General features: G+C 33.2%; 1 protein-coding gene across 2 annotated transcripts in view; it reads right to left on the reverse strand.

Annotated features, from left to right (window-relative positions):
- CDH18 (cadherin 18) overlaps positions 1-19,469 on the reverse strand; it is a 366,676-nt gene that overhangs the window by 37,117 nt on the left and 310,090 nt on the right. For both annotated transcript variants that reach the window (XM_024247646.3, XM_024247650.3), the window contains exon 8: positions 8,110-8,231. In XM_024247646.3, coding sequence (XP_024103414.1) covers positions 8,110-8,231 — 122 coding nt within the window. The remainder of the gene's footprint in view (positions 1-8,109; positions 8,232-19,469) is intronic.

Genomic DNA, 19,469 nt, shown 5'->3' on the forward strand with positions numbered 1-19,469 from the left:
TGTCTTGTTTTTAATGTAATGGCAAATGGTCTAGTGTTTCAACTTAATTTTCTAATTGTTTGTGGTATGAGAACTCTAAATAACATGTTTATATTGACCTGATATTTAGCAAATTTGTTAATGTCATTCAAAAATTCTACCTGTGTATAGCAGCATTGTCACGGTTGTTGCTATTATTAACGGGTGTTGAATTTTCACAAATGCTTTGGATTCTCCTGATTAGGTAGGTTTTTATTTTTCATCGTCTCTTTTAAAAATACTATCCTTTTTTGCTTTATATGGTTTACAAATATTTTATTTACGACATTTATTATATCTATGATCATGCAGAGAATAGCTATAATTCCACTTATACCTTTTGATGTTAAAGTTACGCTGGCATCATAAAATGTGTACAAAAATGATGCTGCCACCCTTTTTCTGAACTCTTGAGTACCTTTTACAATTACTCTCATGATTTTTCTTAAAATTTTAGTAGAATTCACCATTAAAGCCATGAGAAGATAATTTATTTGTGGAAAGGAAATGTTTTTATTTATATATTTAATGAATTTAATAAATACAACTTTAATCAGTCCTTATTTATTTATTTATTTTTTGAGACAAGGTCTCACTTTGTTACCCAGGCTGGAGTGCAGTGGCAGGATCACAGCTCACTGCAGACTTGAGCTCCAGGGCTCAAAGGATCCTCCCACTTAAGACTCCCAAGTAGCTGGGATTATAGGCATGAGCCACCAAGCCCAGCTAAATCTATTCTTGTGTCAGCTTTGACAAACTTTACTTTTCTAAAAATATATGCATTATGTCTAAACTTTCAAATTTTAGTAAAAGATGACATTGTAATATACAATTGGCTTCTGATATCTGTAAGGTCTATAGTTACCACTTCTTGATTTTTTCCTAATATTCTTCATTTGTTCTATTTCTCTCTCTTTTGTTTTTAACAGTTTACCAGGGACTTATCCGTCTTTTCAAATAACTAAGCTGTGAACTTTTCAATGTTTTCTTTTGGTTCATTTCCATTTCATTAAATTCATCTCATAAATTGTTATTCTATTTCATTTAGATTAAATTGATTTATTTTTCTAACTTCTTAAGAATAATGCTTAGGCTTTTAATTTTCATTATTTTATCTTCTTTATTATATGCATTTAAAATTATAAATTTCCTGTTAGTTATAGCTGAACTCTTTCCTAGAAATTTTTATATGGACTTATTTACATTATCATTTCATGTAACTAGTTTTTTCATTTAAGTTTGTTTTTCTTCATGGAATCTTAGGTTACTTAGAAGTGCATTCCTTTATTTGCAATATGATTTTTTTTTATACTTTAAGTTCTAGGGTACATGTGCACTACATGCAGGTTTGTTACATATGTATACCTGTGCCACGTTGGTTTGTTGCACCCATTAATTCATCATTTACATTAGATATTTCTCCTAATGTTATCCCTCCCCCCTCCTCCCACCCCATGACAGGCCCCGGTGTGTGATGTTCCCCACCCTGTGTCCAAGTGTTCTCATTGTCCAATTCCCACCTATGAGGGAGAACATGCAGTATTTGGTTTTCTGTCCTTGCGATAGTTTGCTCAGAATGATGGCTTCCAGCTTTATCCATGTCCCTACAAAGGACAGCAACTCATCTTTTTTATGGCTGCATAGTATTCCATGGTGTATATGTGCCACATTTTCTTAATCCAGTCTATCATTGATGGACATTTGGGTTAGTTCCAAATCTTTGCTATTGTGAATAGTGCTGCAATAAACATACATGTGCATGTTGTCTTTATAGTAGCATGATTTATAATCCTTTGGGTATATACCCAGTAATGGGATGGCTGGGTCAAATGGTATTCCTAGTTCTAGATCCTTGAGGAATTGCCACACTGACTTCCACAATGGTTGAACTAGTTCACAGTCCCACCAACAGTGTAAAAGTGTTCCAATTTCTCCACATCCTCTCCAGCACCTGTTGTTTCCTGAATTTTCAATGATCGCCATTCTAACTGGTGTGAGATGGTATCTCATTGTGGTTTTGATTTGCATTTCTCTGATGACCAGTGATGATGAGCATTTTTTCATGCATCTGTTGGCTGCATAAATGTCTTCTTTTGAAAAGTGTTTGTTCATATCCTTTGCCCACTTTTTGATGGGGTTGTTTGATTTTTTCTTATAAATTTGTTTAAGTTATTTGTAGATTCTGGATATTAGCCCTTTGTCAGATGGTTAGATTGTAAAACTTTTCTCCCATTCTGTAGGTTGCCTGTTCACTCTGATGGTAGTTTCTTTTGCTATGCTGAAGCTTTTTAGTTTAATTAGATCTGATTTGTCTATTTTGGCTTTTGTTGCCATTGCTTTTGGTGTTTTAGTCATGAAGTCCTTGCCCATGCCTGTGTCCTGAATGGTAATGCCTAGGTTTTCTTCTAGGGTTTTTATGGTTTTAGGTCTAACATTTAAGTCTTTAATCCATCTTCAATTAATTTTTGTATAAAGTGTAAGGAAGGGATCCAGTTTCAGCTTTCTACATATGGCTAGACAGTTTTCCCAGCACCATTTATTAAACAGGGAATCATTTTGCCATTTATTGTTTTGTCAAGTTTGTCAAAAATCAGATGGTTGTAGATGTATGGTATTATTTCTGAGGGCTCTGTTCTGTTCCATTGGTCTATATCTCTGTTTTGGTACCAGTACCATGCTGTTTTGGTTACTGTAGCCTTGTAGTATAGTTTGAAGTCAGGTAGTGTGATGCCTCCAGCTTTGTTCTTTTTCCTTAGGATTGTCTTGGCAATGTGGGTTCTTTTTTGGTTCCATATGAAATTTAGTTTTTTTCCAATTTTGTGAAGAAAGTCATTGGTAGCTTGATGGGGATGGCATTGAATCTATAAATTACCTTGGGCAGTATGGCCATTTTCAAGATATTGATTCTTCCTATCCATGAGCATGGAATGTTCTTCTATTTGTTTGTATCCTCTTTTATTTCATTAAGCAGTGGTTTGTAGTTCTCCTTGAAGAGGTCCTTCACATCCCTTTTAAGTTGGATTCCTAGGTATTTTATTCTCTTTGTAGCAATTGTGAATGGGAGTTCACTCATGATTTGGCCTTTTGTTTGTCTGTTATTGATGTATAAGAATGCTTGTCATTTTTGCACATTGATTTTGTATCCTGAGACTTGGCTGAAGTTTCTTATCAGCTTAAGAAGATTTTGGGCTGAGACAATGGGGTTTTCTAAATATACAATCATGTCATCTGCAAACAGGGACAATTTGACTTCCTCTCTTCCTAATTAAATACTTTATTTCTTTCTCTTGACTGATTGCCCTGGCCAGAATTTCCAACACTATGTTGAATAGGAGTGGTGAGAGAGGGCATCCCTGTCTTGTGCCAGTTTTCAAAGTGAATGCTTCCAGTTTTTGCCCATTCAGTTTGATACTGGCTGTGGGTTTGTCATAAATAGCTCTTACTATTTTGAGATACATTCCGTCAATACCTAGTTTATTGAGAGTTTTTAGCATGAAGGGCAGTTGAATTTTGTCAAAGGCCTTTCTGCATCTATTGAGATAATCTTGTGGTTTTTGTCTTTGGTTATGTTTATGTGATGGATTACATTTATTGATTTGTGTATGTTGAACCAGCCTTGCATCCCAGGGATGAAGCCATCTTGATCTTGGTGGATAAGCTTTTTGATGTGCTGCTGGATTTGGTGTGCCAGTATTTTATTGAGGATTTTCACATTGATGTTCATCAGGGATATTGGTCTAAAATTCTCTATTTTTGTTGTGTCTCTGCCAGGCTTTGGTATCAGGATGATGTTGGCCTCATAAAATGAGTTAGGGAGGATTCCCTCTTTTTCTATTGATTGGAATAGTTTCAGAAGGAATGGTACCAGCTCCTCTTTGTACCTCTGGTAGAATTTGGCTGTGAATAAGTCTGGTCCTAGACTTTTTTTTGGTTGGTAGGCTATTAATTGTTGCCTTAATTTCAGAGCCTGTTATTGGTCTATTCAGGGATTCAATGTCTTCCTGGTTTAGTCTTGGGAGGATATATCGTCCAGGACTGTATCCATTTCTTCTAGATTTTCTAGTTTATTTGTGAAGAGGTGTTTATAGTATTCTCTGATGGTAGTTTGTATTTCTTTGGGATTGGTAGTGATATCCCCTTTATCATTTTTTATTGTGTCTATTTGATTCTTCTCTCTTTTCTTCTTTATTAGTCTTGCTGGTGGTCTATCAATTTTGTTGATCTTTTCAAAAAAACCAGCTCCTGGATTCATTGATTTTTTGAAGGGTTTTTTGTGTCTCTGTCTATGAATTCACCACAGTTTGCTTAACCATTCACCTATTGAAAGATGTCTGTGTTGGTTCCAGTCTGGGTTTATTATAAATAAAACTGCTATAAATAATTGTGCACATTTTGTTGTATAAACATAAAATTTCATATTTCTGTGGGAAATGCCCAAAAATGCAGTTCTGAATTTTATGGTAGTTGCATATTTAATTTTTTGTGAAACTGTCAAAATATGTTTCCCAGTAGCAGTGCCATTTTCCACTTTCACCAATGATGTAGAAATGACCTAATTTCTCCAGAATTTACCACAAAATTTAGCTCTTATGATAGGCCTGTAGTGATATCACATTGAGGTTTAATTTCTATTTACCCAATGTAAATAGAAATAATTTTTTAAAAATATGTGGAATATCTTTTTATATGCTGGTTGGCTCTTTCTACGTCCTTGTCAGTAAATGTCTGTTCTTGTATTTTGCCCATTTTCAAATTGGATTTTATCTTCCGTTTTTATTGTTGAGTTTTGAAACTATAGGACTATAAGTAGAAACTCTGCAGTTCGTCTTTTTTATCATTGTAACAGACTTTTTCAAAGAGCAAAACTTTTAAATTTTGATGAAATTCAATTTATCACTGTTTCCTTTTATGGATCACGCTTTTTGGGGTCAAGTCAAAGAATGCTTTGCTTCATCTTAGGTCCTGTGATTTTGATTGTGGTATCATATCTTTTTTCTCTTGCTGCTATTAATTTGCTAATGTTTTACTTTAGTGCACTGAGGCAAATTTACCTTTGTAGGCAGTATGCTTGGTGGTTTTGTTTCTCTTGTTTCTTGAGTGTTTATCTTGATATTTCCATCAATTTGGAATAACTTTCAGCTATAATCATGTTAAATATTATTTCAGTCCCATTCTCCCTCTCACACGCCTCTGAGAATTGAATAACTTGTGTATTACACTTGCACGTCCCATATGTCTCTCATACTCTTATTTATATTTTCTTTTTCTTTCCATGCTTCAACATGGATTTTTTAATTCTGACCTATTTTCCAGTTCTCTTATTTTCTCTTGCACTATGTCTAAGCTGCTGTTATTACCAACAGTTGAGATACTGTATTTTCTTAAATTTAAATTTTCCATTAGAATGTTTAACATTTTTTTCATCAACTGTGCTTTCGTAATGTATTTCAAGAACATTATGTTAGGATATATGCATCCATTTTTAACAGAATTGAAATAAAATTTGCTGAATATTTAATAATATATTTATACTATAAAAGTATTTACTGGTTTTGAAATCAGTGCATAGAACACTAAGCATATAAAATAATAATCTTAATATTTTAAGTGAATAAATTATATAAACTGCACAATGCTTTCAAATATAACTTTACTTTGTCCTCATTCATATTTCTAATTTTCTCATGGGAAATGTTAAATTAATTAAGTAGGAGGCCATATCAGTCTGAGGCTATCACTGTATTTTTAGTTTCTGTGTAACAAAATGCTACCTAAATATGTTTGATGGTTAATATTGAGTGTCAACTTGATTGGACTGAAGGATGCAAAGTATTGTTCCTGGTGTGTCTGTGAGGGTGTTACCAAAGGAGATTAACATTCGAGTCAGTGGATTGGGAGAGGCAGACCCACCCTCAATCTGGGTGGGCACCATCTAATCAGCTGCCAGAGAGGCTAGAATAAAACAGGAAGATGGAATAAGACAGAAGATGGAAGAGCAGACTTGCTGAGTCTGCCGGCCCTCGTCTTTTTCCTGTGCTGGATCCTTCCTGACCTCGAACATCGGACTCCATGCTCTTCAGATTTGGATTCTTGGACTTACACCAGTGGTTTACCAGGGGATCTCAGTCCTTTGGCCACAGGCTGAAAGCTGCACTGTTGGCTTCCCTAATATTGAGGTTTAGGGACTCAGACTGGCTTCCTTGCTCCTCAGCTTGCACACGGCCTACTGTGGGACTTCACCTGGTGATGGTGTGTGAGTCAATACTCCTTAATAAACTCCCTTTCATATATACATCTATCCTATTAGTTCTGTCTCTCTAGAGAACTCTGACTAATACATTATGCCAACTAAAAGAGACCTAATTTAGGAATATAATTTTAGTAACAAATAGCTGGGTTTCAGGCAATTACAAGACAGCCAACTGGTCACTAATGCCCAAATAAAGCAAACACCTAGCTGCAGCCGGTCAGGTAATTTCTCTACTTGGCTTCTGTGTTCAGCCTTTGAAAGCCTGTTGCTCACACTGCTGGATGGAGCTCTTTAAACTTCTTCTGATTGTGAGTGTAGTCCAATTTGTTACTCATTTTTTGCTTAAATAAACCCTTTTAAATGTATTATGTCTAGAGTTTTTTATTTTAACAACAGTGAACATGAAAAAAGCTTTATGTTACAAAGCCAGCCATTGAGATATACATATATTTTTCCCTGACGGTACTAAAAACAAATAGGTAATGATTACTTTAGCAAGCCCCACGATTGTCCCTCATACATAAATACAAAAAAGGATGCTTCTCAGGAGCATAATTTCAGCACAAGTTTCAAAATGACTTGGCATGATTTGGGAAGGTATACTCATTTGGTTTCACTAAAGACAATAATAGAGTACTTTTGACTCAGAAAGGGCATATTTTGACATATACCCTTTCCACTTCTGGATTCATCCATAGCAGATAGATTTTAAGGTGCTGCTCCTGGAATGCATGCCTTCCTGTAATCCCTCCGCCTTCAGTGTGGGTATGACCTGTGTCTTGGTTCTGAAAACAGAATATGGCAAATGTGTTGATGCATGACTCACTTGATTACATTACATTATATGAGGCTGTTTTGCCTGCAGGCTTGCTCCTCTTATTTGCTTGATGAAATAACTGGACATATTGGGGAGGTCCAAATGGCAAGCAACTGCTGGTGGTATCTCAGAGATACGGGCAGCCTTGAGGAGTAAAGGAAAGTCTTGACTTTCTCGGGTCTGTATCAGAAAGAAACTGAATGCTCCCAACAGCCCTATGAACTTGGAAGAGATCCCTGAGCCTCGGGTGAGAAAACAGCCCTAGCAGACACCTTGATTATAGTCTTGTGAGACTCCTGCAAAGACCCAGCTAAGCCATGCACAAATTTCTGACCTATAGAAACTGTGAGATAATAAATACATTTTGTTTTAAGTTGCAGATTTTGTATAATTTCTTATACAGCAGAAAAACAAATGCACAACCCCTTTCAGTCTCCTACTTGCTCTATTTGCTATAGGCAACCAGCCTTCCAAATTGCCATGCTTCTTTAACTAGATGCACATGACATCCAGCCTCTTGCCCCATGTTCCAGATCCATCTTCATTCTCACCACCATATTAATACATATATACTCTTCATGTTTTTAAAATTGAATCATCGTTTAGCATCAGCATCACTCAATCATCATTCCTGTGTCACTCCTGCAGATCCTCCAAAATAGACAGAGCTAGTCCCTCTGACACAATCAAGTCCATCAACCTCATTAAGAAAAAAACCTTTGCTATTTCCTCCTCACTTAAAGTAGGGTTGGACATAAAGCATTCAATATCATTTTATTGGTATAATTCGTGCAGCATTCATGAATGAATTCATTTTTCTGAGTTACATTTCAGATCCAAAGAAAATTCAATTGCTATGATTCTCCAAAAATTATTTGGTACTTAAAATAAAGCTTTATGAAATTATTTCCACTGAGTACAAAATTACACTGTGGGCTTTGGGGGATTATACCTAAGAATAATAAAAATAAAGCCGCTTGCATTTATTCCATTCAAATGAGGAGGAAGGAAACAATTAACTTACCTGGCCAGGCTTAGAATTTTCACATACAACAATATCATATTCCCTGGCAAGTTCGGGTGGATTGTCATTGACATCCAGAACTCTAATACCCACTGTGACATGGCTCAGCAAATCAGGATTATCTGCAAAATACACAGGAAAGTATTTAGTATTTCCATGCACACTTTAGAGGCTCGGTTTAAAACAAATCTCTTTAATACTGTAGCTTGTCACTGGTTCCATGTGCCGTAGCAGGACTTTTGGCAAACGACAACTTTATGAAGGCGCTGTTTGCTAGAACTCATTAACTTACAGGAAAATGAAAAATGAACACCATGGCATGACATGAATGCCAAAATGATATTTTGTCATATCAAGGAAATTACATGTTATCAGGAACTTGAGTGGGAGAAAGTTGTCAGAATTCATTGTATGCTGTCAGAGTCTACAGGATGAACAATTGGTTTCATCATTAATCTAAGAAAAACACAGCAGTTGGTAAAAAATAATTACATAATCTTTAAAAAAGTTTAATGTTCAAATCTAACTAAACTCAAAGAAAACAAAAAATAAATTTCTTTACACAAAGAATCATTTTCTTATGGCAGAATATATGTAGTGTGTGATGTTAAGTCACACTCGGGGAAAAATAAAGAATAATTGAAATCAAAATTTAGCATGAGATTCATACATGCAATTTACATGTAACTCTCGTAGATATCAAAATATATTCAATAGTTTCAAAACATCTTAAACTAAGACTTTTTATCTTTTCAGTGGGTTTATTAATTCTGAGATGTAACAAAAACGTAAATGTCTGGTATATTTTACAAGTCCAAGCTAGAGATTCAGAATACATAATGAACAAATCAAATCTCTCTGTCTGGCTTTCTCTTTGCTAATGTATCTGTCATTCTCTGTAGCAATTCAAATTTAAATTGTAACAACATACTAATACATTAATAATAAGACTAGTAAAAAGGATACAACAATATTGGGAAAAAGGGAATAAATACTTATAGAGAAGTTATTCATGATAAATACTTATAGAGAAGTTATTCATGATAGTAAGAAAATAGATAGGTTAAAAAGTATCTTAAGTAGCTCTAACATAAATAGAAAATCTAAGTAGCGCTGTATTAAAGTAACTAGAGAAAATAAATTTTTCAGTAAAAAGTTAATTTTTGCAAAGAAAGAAAAAAATTTGTCCCAGATTTTTTACTTAAAGAAACAGGTAATTACAGTCTACACATTTTTCCCCTAGAAAATACAAGAAAGAGGAAATATTTCAAAATTTTTATTTATTTATTTATTTATTTTGCTTGTGAAACTTAGGAAGCAATACTAGACACTACTACTCAGGACACATATTAAGTGTCAACTACCTAAACAAAATAATAGTAAACACACTCCACTGAGTTGTTTTTGATAATTCTTGATCAATTTTGTCCCAGGAATGTTTGTTTAGCTCAACAATAAAAGATGGAAGAGGTACAGAAAAGAAGTAAATTTTTATAAAGATACAATGAAAGTTATTCATAAGTTAGTGAATTAAAGGAAGGATGATAAAACATATACATAATTACTCAAGAACATATTAAGAAATACAAAAAATAAAATGCAATATTCATATATCCTAAAAACCATCCAATAAAACAACAAATGACAATAAAAATTGCATCATACATCATTCTTAATGGTGAAAAATCTAAGAATTAAAGGAACCTATGAATAAATCTAACAAAGTATATGAAAGACCCATATGCAGAATACTTTACTGAATTTCATTAAAAAAGATATAAAGATATTAAGAGCCATATTATGTCTGCAGTTAAAGAGACAAAATATCACAAATAAGGACATACCGTCCAGATTGATGGTATTTTCAATGTAATCTAATACAAATCCAATGAAAGTTGTTCATAGCAATTGAAAACTGCTTCTAATATTTATAAACACTAAGATAATTCAGACTTGTATGAAGAAGAAGAATAAAGCAGAGTTGCACGCCAGGCGTGGTGGCTCACGCCTGTAATCCCAGCATTTTGGGAGGCTGAGGTAGGAGGAACACCTGAGGTCAGGAGATCGAGACCAGCCTGGCCAACATGGCGCAACCTCGTCTTTAGTAAAAATACAAAAATTAGCCAGGTGTGGTTGTGCATGCCTGTAGTCCCAACTACTGGGAAGGCTGAGGCAGGAGAATCGCTTGAACCTGGGAGGCGGAGGCTGCAGCGGCTGAGCTCATGCCACTGCACTGCAGCCTGAGTGACAGAGCGAGACTCCTTCTCAAAAAAAAAAGGAGAGTTGCTGTACCATTTGTCAAGGCTTACTACACTTAACACTCTATGACTATGTCACAGGGATAGACAAACAGAACAGAAACACAAAAGAGAACCCAGCCAAAGACCCACTATACATAGAAATTTAATATATGGTGATGATGGCATTACAGATCAATGGTGAACATATGGGTTAACCAATAAATAGTACAACTTGTTATTCACATAATAATAATAGTAGTAGTAGTAACAATAAGAATAATGACATTGATCTTATGTTACACTTACACAAAAACATGTTTTAAATTATTAAAGACAAGTATATAAGGCAAAATCATACATATTTTGGGAAAAATGGTTAGCATTAATATGTGCACTTAAGTTACATGCACAATTTCAAAATACAAAATTCACTAAAACAAGAAGGAAGAATTGATAAATTTGATTGCACTAAAACGTGATTTCTTACTCAGTTTCTCCAAATATATCATGAAGAGGAAAAAAATTACAATTTGGGTGAACACATTTGTGGCACACATAACTGACAAAGGACTTGTATCTGTAATATATAATTTAACGTATTGAAACAATTTTAAAAGCCAACACAATATAAAAATAGGCAAATATTAATGGCCAACAGTTAATAGAAGAGATAATATAAATAAAAAATAAACATGAAAAAAATTCAGTCTCATTAGTATGAAAAAAAGTAGGTTAATCAAAATAAGTTAACATTTAACATAAGCCAGACTAACACAATACTAAGTTTGGCAAGATTTCTCCAAATGCTGGATTGAATATAGACAAAGAAAGGTCTATAAAGTTAACTCATAAGGAATAACTTGTATATTCTCATGCTCTAGATGATGTAATTTCTCTGATTTATACCTATAGGAAAACTCTTGAATATACATACTATCAGTAAAATTAATGGCTACAATGACAATAGGAAAATAAAAATATTCAACAACTCCTGAATGGATACAAAGCTTTGATGCATTTATGTCATACAGAAAATAAATAACAACACAGCCACTATGTGAAGCAATCTTAGAAACAAATTGTTGTTCTCAGAACTGTGTCAGAAGAGTGCATTCAAGTATTGTAAAATTTTGTAAAAATAGAAAACAACACGTAAAAGTAAAATTATATTGTAAAACTGATAAGATAATGTTTAGGATAATGCTTTTGTAACTCTAATTCTTAAGTACAGAGATGTGTTAAAATCTGTTTATTATTGTATTTTGCAACATCTTTGTAGATATCAAGAATTACATTATATATGTTAAAAAGTTATAAGACATCTTGAAAGTAATATATTAATACCTTCATATATAATTTATATTGGCATGGTTAATAATGGATTATCTACTTATAGTAAAAGATAATATGATGCTTGTATATTATTATATTAATTATATATTATATTGATAAATGAATATATACATTAAATTAAATTACTTGCTTTAAATATATGTTTACTTATTATGAAAATGCTAAAACTTCTTTTAGAAACTAATATTGAGTATCACTTTATTTTTTTATTACATTATTTTAAAACTAACATAATAGTCAAAACGCTTATTTTATAAATTATAAAAAATTGAAATTGACATAGTTTAAATGATTTATCTCAGCAAAGGGTTATATTCTACTTCTTTTGACTCTCTATTACCACTACATACGTATATAGTTTCTATTCTACATATCATAAATGATTTTCTTATGTATTCCTGTATCTCCCAATTTTAAGCAGACAAAAGCAATCTGTTTTAAAAATCTGGGGTAAGAATAATTTTGTAAGCTCTAGTCATAGGTATCAGCAACCTTACTTGTTCCTGAGTAAATAACTCTCTGCTCTTTTTCTTTTTTTGAGACGGAGTCTCGCTCTGTCGTCCAGGCTGAATTGCAGTGGTGCTATCTCAGCTCACTGCAAGCTCCGCCTCCCGGGTTCACGCCATTCTCCTGCCTCAGCCTCCCGAGTAGCTGGGACTATAGGCGCCCGCCACCATGCCCGGCTAATTTTTTGTATTTTTAGTAGAGACGGGGTTTCACCGTGTTAGACAGGATGGTCTCCATCTCCTGACCTCGTGATCCACCCGCCCAAAGTGTAATCCCAAAGTGCTGGGATTACAGGCGTGAGCCACCGCGCCCGGCCAGCTCTCTGCTCTTTTTCTGAAAAGGCAGGGTTAAAAGTAACTCCAGTGAAGTAAGAAACTGTGTTTTCTATGAAAGGATTCTGGAAAAACCATATCTTGAGGAGGAATTTGAATAAAAGAACAAGCAAGCAGTTGACTGCTATCAGCTGTCACCTCTCACTGTCCTACCTCTGCCTTGTTGCAGCTTTCCCCTGGGACTGGAATGCCTTTTCCTGCATTCCACACTTGGGCACAGGAAGCTAAATCCTTCTACTTCAAGATTCACTCTTTCCATTATGATCCAATATTACTTTACATCCCTAATGTACAATCACTATTCTGTAACAATGATTAAAAGCATAGCATTTGGGATCAGGCTAATACCAGTTTTGTCTATAGACCTACTACTATTCAGTGTCCTGTAGGAAACCGAATTTAATCTTACCTTATTAAGCATGTGACTCATGATACTGCCTGCCCTGTCAGGGGCAACCACAGGAATTACGAAAAACAAAATGTTAGAGTAAATTTAAAGTAATTTCTGGTGCAAATTCAATAACTGCTGTCTGTTACTAAAAGTAGGATGATGTATAAAAATGTGGCTGTGATTTCAGACAATTAGGGGTGAAAACTCAGTATCACTTTATAGCCACTCGCAGGCTTCTTGCAGAATTCTGGTATTTTATGATATGAGATATTTCTGTATTTGTGAACTGAAAACTACCCATGGGTCTCTATATACTATTTCTTGTGTCCTTGGGTCAATATTTTACCCTTTAAATGTCAATCACTCTACCTATAAAATGTAAACCTATTCATGGGATTTACAAGCATTTTGCTAAGGCTAAAATAGGATAATTCCCTAAGGTCTTAAAACAGTATTTCTACTATTGTTATTATAATTTTTATTTTTATGCTTCATTTCTGGAAAACAATTTTCATATTCTTTTGACAGCAGAGTAAATAAAATATATTGAAATCATACAAACATAAATATAAATCATATTCTCAGCACTCTTCAGGAGCAGAACTTCAATAAATTATTTGCAATTTATTGATGTGCCTTAATTATTTAATTTGTAAGCCTATAATAAGAGTTATTTAACTTGCCAAGTTGTGTTTTTGAGAAACAATTAACGTTAACTATGTCAACTTTATAATACTGAGCCTGGGAAAAAGCAGAATTCACATCTTAATAATTTCTGAATATTAAAATAGAAACAAAGCCAAAATATACGCATGTATTTTCCAGCACCAACTATGCTATATAAAAATCATCTGTGCTTTATGCAACATTAATACAATAGGGACTCATGTCATCAGAGTGCCCCCTCCAGAGATAGTGATACAGAGAAAGTGCTATTCCAGTGCAAGTGGAAGCTGTATGCTACAATATGTAGAAGATCTTTTATAACTTGAGAAACAATACATTTTATCCAGTGATTACTTTTGGAAAGACTGATATGTGCATAACACTATGATGGGCTCTGGAGAACACAGAACAACAAAATATGCCATTCTTCCAGATTTCCCACTTATTGACATTGAATGGAAAAACTAAATACTAATTTTTTCTTAAATATCATGACTTAAATGTTTAATTTACTTTTAGCCCAAAGCCATTATTATTTAAATATGTGCCACCCAAACAATCTAAATCATGTCTATGAGTGTATGCCTTCTAGGGAATTTGGTAGATTTCTAATCTGATTATTCATATTCTAAAATTAGTATTAAAAATATTTGTCAAATATATAAATAGGTTAGTATAATATTGTAGATTATTTTCCTAAAAATGTGCTTTTATTGCTTTCATTATGAAAATTCACTCAAAATGAAAAGCCTTATCTACTACTATAATAACAATTTACAGGGAATATGAACTTAAGTAATCACAGTTATAGCTATCTAAGTTTCATAAATGCCCATGAGAATAAAGATGGTTTATAAATTGTATTTTTGGTCTGTCTGATTCAGATTTCTATGAAAAGATTTCCTTATAGGAAAATTTATAACAAAAATTACTCTCACTCTTTTGAATACTTACCGTGGGATGATGCTGGAACATTTTAACGTGCTTGGTTAATGTTTTGTTTGTTAACAAATATGTTTCCATTATTTTCTTTAATAAATATGTAACAATAAGTTTTGCAAACAGGTGATCAAATGAAAACAAACTTTCCACTTAAGTGTATTTGTTTGATTTGAAATGAGAGTAGTTTTTCCATTGTAAAATCTTGTATATGAAAGTCATATTTAAGTTTTAGGTAAACAAAAGTGAGCTAAATCAATTAATATATATTATAAACTACTTTATAATATTATTAAGTCTACTTAAACAATAATTTATGTGTAAAACTCTCTCAATGCCTGGTACATGCTGGTGCCACTAATATGCCTCTTTTTCTCTTTATTTTTTATGTATTATTTAAATATCAGTAAAAAAAGAAATCAAATATTGTATCCAAAATAATTTGCTATAATTTATTCGAAAGGTGTATATCATATATAATAAATTACTCCTCAAATATCTCTTTACTGTATCCACATAAAAAGTTTTAAAATTAAGCATTCTGTGAATTTTATGTGATAGAAAATTAAACCAACTCTGTGTTTAAGGTCTGTTATTTCATAGGAAGGAGCATAACACATGTGTAGAAATATTTCAAAAATTACAAAGCATTTAGAAACACATCACACAAATCTTATCCCATATATTTATTCAACTTTTGTCAGTTTACAGTAAGTGCTCTCATTTATTACATAGTTATCATACAAATTCTAGATTGAAGTGAATTATTTAAAATGAATCTTGACTCTTTTCAGTACATTATTTTGTTCCAGTTGCCTATAAATCCTCCAACAAATCCTTATATATCATTAATATTATTACCTGAGAGTAACATGAGTTAGCTTTAAAATTAAAGCTGTGCCTTTGCTGTTAAGAGCGAACACTTTGTTCCGTTAACCAGAACTACAAAGTCAAAGTAATTTACCTCTAGTTGAAAGTAATTACATTGAGAGAATGTAAGAAATTTTACTGATTATAAAGTAAATGAAAAATATGTATTCTATTCTTGTGAAAATGTCACAATTGGCCCACTCAATTATATAAGAAAATCTACCAAATATAACATTTATTTTCTACTTTTTGTAATCATTCAGTTTTAACATTTTTTTAAATATCTTAGCCTATTTGTGTATAATGCCTGTGAACTTTTCTATCTTTCATCTTTATAGAGTATATAGGATTTACCTTGTGGTGAACTTTTATGCTGTCTTTTGCACTTATAGTTACAATCATATTTTTAATGCTGCTTAGAACTTTACTAACAAAATGGATTATAAGTTTATTCTTTCTTTTTCTGGGTGTGCAGTCTAATTATAATAAAAATTTCCTTATCAGATAGAATCAACATCAAAAGTGATAACGTTAATTAAAGCAAAACAGCTACTATGTAAAATAATTAATAAAAATAATGATATATATATTTTAAATGTTTGTATAAAAATATTGAAATGCATAATTATTCATCAAACTGCAGTCTCTCAATGTCAGAGTATGGACCTAACTCTGAGAACAGATTTGTTGCTGTTCAGGGTTAACGCCACCATTCTTGTAAAGATAACACACTGAGTTATTTATGAAGTTATTTATGAAGCCCAAAATTGATTGATTCTAAGTGAGGGAAGAACTTGAAGATTCTTTCAAAACACTAAGCGTGGCAACACTTCTAATTCTATAAAATTACCTGAGATTTTATAATTGACTAACTGTTCTCTTTAATTGGAATATAATTTTAGCAAATGACTTTTATGAAGTCTTGGGAAACTTTCAACTTAGAGTACATTACACAAATTCTGAATCCATTATGTGCGTATATCCCATTATTTTGTTTAATATTTAAATAAACTACATAATTACAATAAGAAGTTTGACTGGTTTGGAAATAGAACTTAAAAAAAAAATCCATCTTAGTCAGGAAAGAGCAACTGATTAAAACTGGCCTGCCATCACAAAGGATGGTAAAATGGAATAAAATATATAAAATAGAAAACAGATAATGCTAAGAATGCTCTCTGGGAGAAGAGACTTACATAAGCTGAGCCCCAGGACTATCTCAGGCTTTGATAATACATTCATTATGACCAAGTGAGGGATATCCTAGGAAAAGAAGACTGGTTGTTTAACATTTAAAAATCAGTGAATATAATTCACTGCACACATTCAATACACACATAATAAAAGTTAACAAATATGACATTTTTAACAAGAAATAAAGAACACTTAGCAAGTTACAAATAGAAGGGACTTTCTCAACCTAAACAAAACTATAACTATGATCACTCTTATCAGTGAATATTGAACGCTTTATCCCAAGGATCAGAAATAAACAGAAATGTAAGGATATATGCTCTCAGAACTTCTCCTGAACACTATCTTTAGGTTTATAGTTAGAGTAAATAGTAAAAGAAATAAAAGTTATGTAAATTGCAAAATAAAAACCAAATTCATCTTCCTTCAGAGCCAGAATGATTATCTATGAAGAAAATACCATATAATATACAAAAAAAATAGAATTATTAAAACAGTTTAGCAGTACCACAGGATACAAGTTCGGTATTTACATATATTTCTATAAGAATGAAAATAAATGAAGATTTTAACATCTAATTTATATAACATGAATAAACATGAAAACAAGTATGTGAAATATTTGTATGCTGAATTCTACATATGTTGCTTTGAGAAATGTTTAAAAGACCTAGATAACTGAAAACATACTGTGTTTACTCATGGATAAAATGCTCAATGTTGTTCATTGAGGTGTCCATGCTCCCAAATTGAAACTTAGATTCAGTGTAATACCAATCAAAATTCCGATATTGTTGAATAATTTGATAAGCTGAGTCTAAAAGTTATATGCAACAAAAACTGTTCTAAAGTAATGCAAACAATTTCAAAAAGAAAGAAGAAAAATGTAGGAGAACTCACACTATCTGATTTTGTGTCATTATAAAACTATAGTAATCATAGCACCGTAGTATTAGTATATACATTGTCAGTGGTACCAATGAGAGTGCAGAAATTGATAAATACACAAATGCTCAAGGGTTTATGGACAAACAAGCCATAGCAATTAATTGAGAAAATGATAGCATTAAAACAAATGGTGGATCCATTGTAAATTCATATTAAAGAAAATTAAACTTGACCCTTACCACTCATCATATATAAAACATGGCCCAAAGGAAACCATGGATATAAATATAAAACCTCGAAGTTTAAATATATAAAACTAATAAAGGAAATTTTTGTTACCTTTTGTTTGGCAAAGAATTATTAGAAAAAGACACAAAAGAAAAAACATAAAAGAAAAAAGCCAATAAATTGTAATTTTCTTTTTTTCTTTTTTTTTAAATTTTATTTCATTATTATTATACTTTAAGTTTTAGGGTACATGTGCACAATGTGCAGGTTTGTTACATATGTATACATGTGCCATGCTGGTGTGCTGCACCCATTAACTCATCATTTAGCATTAGGTATATCTCCTAATGCTATCCCTCCCCCCTTCCCCCACCCCACAACAGTCCCCAGAGTGTGATGGTCCCCTTCCTGTGTCCACATGTTCTCATTGTTCAATTCCCACCTATGAGTGAGAACACGCGGTGTTTGGTTTTTTGTCCTTGCGATAGTTTGCTGAGAATGATGGTTTTCAGTTTCATCCATGTCCCTACAAAGGACATGAACTCATCATTTTTTATGGCTGCATAGTATTCCATGGTGTATATGTGCCACATTTTCTTAATCCAGTCTATCGTTGTTGGACATTTGGCTTGGTTCCAAGTCTTTGCTATTGTGAATAGTGCCGCAATAAACATACCCTTGTGCTTCTCGAGTGAGGCAATGCCTCGCCCTGCTTCGGCTCGCGCACGGTGTGCTGCACCCACTGTCCTGCACCCACTGTCTGGCACTTGCTAGTGAGATGAACCCGGTACCTCAGATGGAAATGCAGAAATCACCCGTCTTCTGCGTCGCTCACGCTGGGAGCTGTAGACCGGAGCTGTTCCTATTTGGCCATCTTGGCTCCACCTCCAATAAATTGTAATTTTCAAGAAAATGTTCCTTGAAAAACTCACTAAATACAGCGTTCATTAAGAAAATGAAAAGATAAGACACAAATATGTGAATATATTCAAAAAAATGAACATCTGATTAATGCATATATCTGCATATATTAAAATCTCAAATTCAAACAATAAAAATCTAAACAACTTCATAAAATTTTGCAAAATGCTGAACAGAAAATCCACTAAAGAAGAAAATGCAGATGACACATGAAAATATTTTCAACATCATTTCTCTGTGGTGAAATGCAAATAAAAACCACAATAAGATGTCACTACATACTTATTAGAATGACGGGGAAAAATACCCTGGCAACATATGCGGAAGACGTGAAGCAACTGCTGATGGTAATGCAAAGTTGTATAGCCAGTTTGGAAAGCAATTTGGCATGTTTCCATAAACTCAAACATGGTATTTTGTTTAACAATCCCACACCTGGCTATTTACCCAAGACAAGTTAAAATGTGTGTTCTCACACACACACACAAAAACAAAATTGGGCTGGACATGGTGGCTCACACCTGTAATCCCAGCACTTAGGGATGCTGGCGTGGGTGGATCAGCTGAGATCAGGAGTTCGAGACCAGTCTGGCCAACATGGTGAAAGCACGTCTCTATTAAAAAAAAATGCAAAAATTAGCCAGGCGTGGCTTCCTGAAAATAATGACTCATAAGCTTGACTCATTAACGCAAAAGCTTCCTGAAAAGAATGACTCAAAGGTGTCCACAGTGTCTACTTGTCATTCTCATTACATTTGAAAAAGGCAAAACTATAGGTAGTTACCAGGAGTTGGAGCTGAGAGAAGAGAAATCACTTTAACTTTAACTTTT

This window comes from Pongo abelii, chromosome 4, assembly GCF_028885655.2.
Source record: "Pongo abelii isolate AG06213 chromosome 4, NHGRI_mPonAbe1-v2.0_pri, whole genome shotgun sequence".
Lineage (NCBI taxonomy): Eukaryota > Metazoa > Chordata > Mammalia > Primates > Hominidae > Pongo > Pongo abelii.